Consider the following 4,103-nt stretch of genomic DNA (forward strand, 5'->3'; position numbering starts at 1 on the left):
GGTTGTAGTATAATCTGGTATTAGTCTATCTTGACTATATGATTACACTAGTACACTTTGTGTGTATTGAACAGGACCAAGTGAGGTTGTTTCTCTTTATACTGACTATGTAAGAGAACAAACGCCTCTGTTATTATGGATGCTGGTCCTCTTAATCTGAATATAATAACGGGCACTTACATGCATTGTACATTGCTTTAAATCATCAATGAGTGAGATTCATTTGTGAATCAACAAACTCGATAGATTGGGTAATGACATTGTATGTAAGGTGTGATGTTGATTATAGAAGGAATTCGTGTCCCGCAAGAAGTCGGGTTGATGATGTCCCCTTGAGGAGCTCAAAAAGATTGTCATGTAAACCCTGTAGGTGGATTTATTCTGACATGACAATGAGGTTGAGTGGTACTACTCAAGGATATAAGAAGTTGATTAATGTAGTTGTCAGTAACTTGACTTAATCAACGGACATTCGATATCTTAAACACGGGGAGATCAACGAGCATATAATATGGAGCCCATAAATATTGACACGTAATTTGGGATTAGGGAGGTAGTGCAACAATGACCTTTAGTGGAATAAGCCATTTGTTGACGGACTTGGGCCGTGTATTCAGGGCGAACATGGGAAGCCCAAGCCCGTCAGGAGGCCCAACCCTAATTTCTCCTCATGGTCCCTGTTGTAGCCTATAAATAGAATACTCTCTCTCTGGCCAAAATTCACTATTCACTAGATTAGAAAAAGAGGCAAGGAAAGATAGATCCAAAATTGGATCTAGCTTTGTGAGAAAGAAGGGGATTGGTAGATCGTTGTCCACACAATGTCCAATCTATTCTAAAGGAATACAACAGAAGATCAAGAGGTTGATTGTTGATTCGGATTCATAAAGCTTGGATTCTCAGAGTTATCAAAACCGGATCTAAAAGGTATGTTCTCTATCCAAACCGTGAGAACCTATTAATTCCGCTGTGCGTGGTTCTCACGGTTTGTAGAAATATTGATTCTAAAAATAACGATTCCTACACCTTATGTACCAAGATGAGCAGATACTTGAGTTGATGTTGTATCAGTTGTTTTCTTTAAAACTCTTCCCATTGGAGCAGTTGAAAATTGAGCTCCTGATCTGGTCCCTGATGATGGTCCTTTAGAAATTTTAATAAGTGGCCCTTCTTGTCCTAGAATCTGCATGACATAAGCATAAAACAATAAACTCTAGAAACTAAGCTCTACAGAGAATGGTAGCATCAAACATAACTATAAAGAAATTTCTAACTATATATTACCTTAAGCATTTGAGGCCTAGTGTATTCAGAATAATACATTACTATATTAAACTCATTCTGTGATGCTTTCTCTGTCCCACTAGATGTTGTTGCCTTCCCCTTGTCCTTTTGAGCGATGTTTGGTGTTGCATCTCCCTTACCCATACTAGTACTTGATGCTGCCTTCCCCCTCCCTTTACTAGTGCTTGGTAGTTTATTTGTCCCCTTGGCAGTGGTTGCTTCCTTATCTTTTCCCTTAGCAGTGGTTGCTTCCTTGGCAGTGGTTGCTTCCTTATCTTTTCCCTTGGTAGTACTTGTTTCCTTCCCCTTCCCCTTAGTTTTAGTTCTTCCCTTACTCTTAGTTTTTAGCCTTGAACTTGGATCTTCAGTTGGAGTAGTTGTTGGTTCTTTTTCTTTTCTTGCTTTCTTGGTTGGTTTGGAACTTTCACCTTTAGCACTGACATCCTTATGACATGTTGTCCTATTATGGCCAGGTTCCTTGCACTTTGAACACCTAATCAATGTCCCCCTTCTACTTAACTTAGTGCTACCACTACTACCTAGTACTTCATGATACTCCTTCCTTCTTGCTTTCTTAGGCCTACCTGGCATTCTCCTTGAAAGAAGAGGCAAGATAATCTCTCTATTTGTAACAGGCCATAACTTCTCACCATTCAAGGGTTTCATGAAGTGATTGTATGCCTTTTGGTAAACTTTAACTGTGTAGCATCTGTGTACATATATGTCAGGGTTCTCCTTCATTGCATAAATTGCAGCTACTGCATGACGACAAGGTATGTCAACCAACTCCCACATCCTACATGCACAACTCCTAGTTGCTAAGTCCACCACATACTTGTCATCTCCATGACTCACTTCAAATGCATGTTGACCACAATACTGAGGTACCCAATACCTAGAGTGCATTTTGTTTTCCTCCAATTTCACCCTTGCAGTGGGAGTAAGGCTGTCATGCCAACCTTTTATTATTTCTCTCTTCTTTTGCATCCTAACCATTGTAGCCGCCCTTATATCCTCCAACATTGCAATAATATCCTTTGACCTGGCCTCAATAATCACACCATTATAACACTCACACATATTGTTTTCAACATTTTCACAAGTAGAAACAAATGAGAAATAAGATCTACTCCACTGTTGAGGATTTTGCTTCTTTAGCAAATACTCTTTTGCATCTGGATCATATGCTGCAATTTCAGACATCACCTTCTGAAACTCTGCATGAGTTGCAACTTTACTTGCTTGCCAAAACAAAACTTTGAAATGAGCACCTACAATAAAACATAACTCATATTAATTTAAATTTCTATTAATTTCTTAAATTGACAAAACAATAAAAACTTAATATAAAGGAAGAATGTCAAGTTACCTGAGAAAGTCTTCCTAAAATTTGCATAGATATGCCTTGCACAACATCTATGTTCTGCAAAAGGCAATCTCTCTTTTATAACTCTGTCTAACCCCTTTTGTTGGTTTGTTATCAAAGTCAAACCAAGACCTTCAGCTAAATGTAGATCATCTATCAACAAGTCAAGAAACCATCTCCAGCTCTGAGTGTTCTCTCTTTCCACAACAGCCCAAGCAATTGGATACATCTGGTTATTACCATCCCTACCAACAACTGTTAATAGTTCTCCTTTACAATAACCCTTAAGAAAGCAGCCATCTAATCCTATAACAGACCTACAACCTTTAATAAAACCTTTCCTGAGAGCATCAAAGCAAATATACAATCTCTCAAACATTGCTGGATATAAGAGCATAAGGTTCTCTGGGTTAGTGTTCTGTTGACATTGTCTCTTCACTAAAATCTTAATAGTTGAACTAGGATTCTGCTTTGATATTTTAGCACCATAGTCCCAAACCTTAGCATACACCTTTTTTATAACCTCATCAATTTGTCCAAAAGCATGTTGCTTAGCTCTATAACACTTGAATTTTGACACATTGAATGCGAATGTTTGCTTGACTTCTTGTACCATATCCTTCACTTTCCAACTTGGGTTCAACAAAATCCTGTCATACAAAGTCATGCCTAACCACTTGGCATCAGCAAGTTGGATAGTCAAATCCCTAGAACAAGTGTGCACACTATTATAACTTTTTAGCTTGAAGCTATCTTCTAATTGCATTTTACTTGCCCACAGCCTCCACTTACAACCCTCAGCACATTCAGCAAGTATTTTACTCTTTTTATTCACAGTCATCCAAACAGGGCAACCTTTTGCAACAACATAGTCTTTCAAAGCCTTTTTCAGTTCTTCATTAGTCCCAAACCTCATCCCTAACTGAAACTCAACAAGTTTGTAATCAATGCTTGGATTAAATATGGGAAACTTAGACTTTCGCCTAAAGGTGAAGTTTACCTTCATCATCTTCTTTTTATCGTCATAGTCTAACTATCCTAACATTCAATGTCTTCAATTGTTGTATCACCCACACTAACACAACTTAGTCCACTACCACCTTCACTTCTATCTCCAACAATTGGCTCACATTCTACATCTCCATCAGTTGGTTCAGCACCTTTCTCATCACCATCAGTACCCTCAGTCACTTGTTTCTTCTTTTTATTCTTCACTTCTAGTAGTTTTTTCTGCCTCACTTCAACAAGCTCTTCATCTATATCACTTAGATGATCCAAACCTGCAGCTTCACTCACATCCTCATCACTCTCATCAGCTACATAGTGTATCTCATCTTCAGAGCTAAAGTCTTCAGGTTCAGGTGCTTCTTCAGGTTCAATAAATACTTCACCAAGTTCACTATGTCCATCATGTCCACCATCTTCACCATGTTCAATATACAGTTCAACCTTA

At 38.3% G+C, this 4,103-nt stretch overlaps 1 protein-coding gene across 1 annotated transcript; it reads right to left on the bottom strand.

The window, feature by feature from the left end:
- Positions 1 to 1,027: 1,027 nt before the first annotated feature.
- LOC147507644 (uncharacterized) lies at positions 1,028 to 3,566 on the bottom strand. Its single transcript, XM_086596370.1, has 3 exons — positions 2,654 to 3,566; positions 1,285 to 2,555; positions 1,028 to 1,183 (listed from the first exon to the last, which is right to left on the bottom strand). Exons 1-3 carry the CDS (start codon positions 3,564 to 3,566, stop codon positions 1,028 to 1,030), a joined length of 2,340 nt encoding a protein of 779 aa, XP_086452496.1.
- Positions 3,567 to 4,103: the final 537 nt, after the last annotated feature.

Source organism: Coptis chinensis, chromosome 3, assembly GCF_015680905.1.
Source record: "Coptis chinensis isolate HL-2020 chromosome 3, ASM1568090v1, whole genome shotgun sequence".
NCBI lineage: Eukaryota > Viridiplantae > Streptophyta > Magnoliopsida > Ranunculales > Ranunculaceae > Coptis > Coptis chinensis.

Coding starts and splice junctions, on each gene's coding strand:
- LOC147507644 (XM_086596370.1), bottom strand. CDS start 3,566: ATGAGGTTTGGGACTAATGAAGAACTGAAAAAGGCTTTGAAAGACTAT. Junction 2,556..2,653: donor TTTTAGGAAGACTTTCTCAG/GTAACTTGACAT, acceptor GTTTTATTGTAG/GTGCTCATTTCAAAGTTTTG. Junction 1,184..1,284: donor CTAGGCCTCAAATGCTTAAG/GTAATATATAGT, acceptor TATGTCATGCAG/ATTCTAGGACAAGAAGGGCC.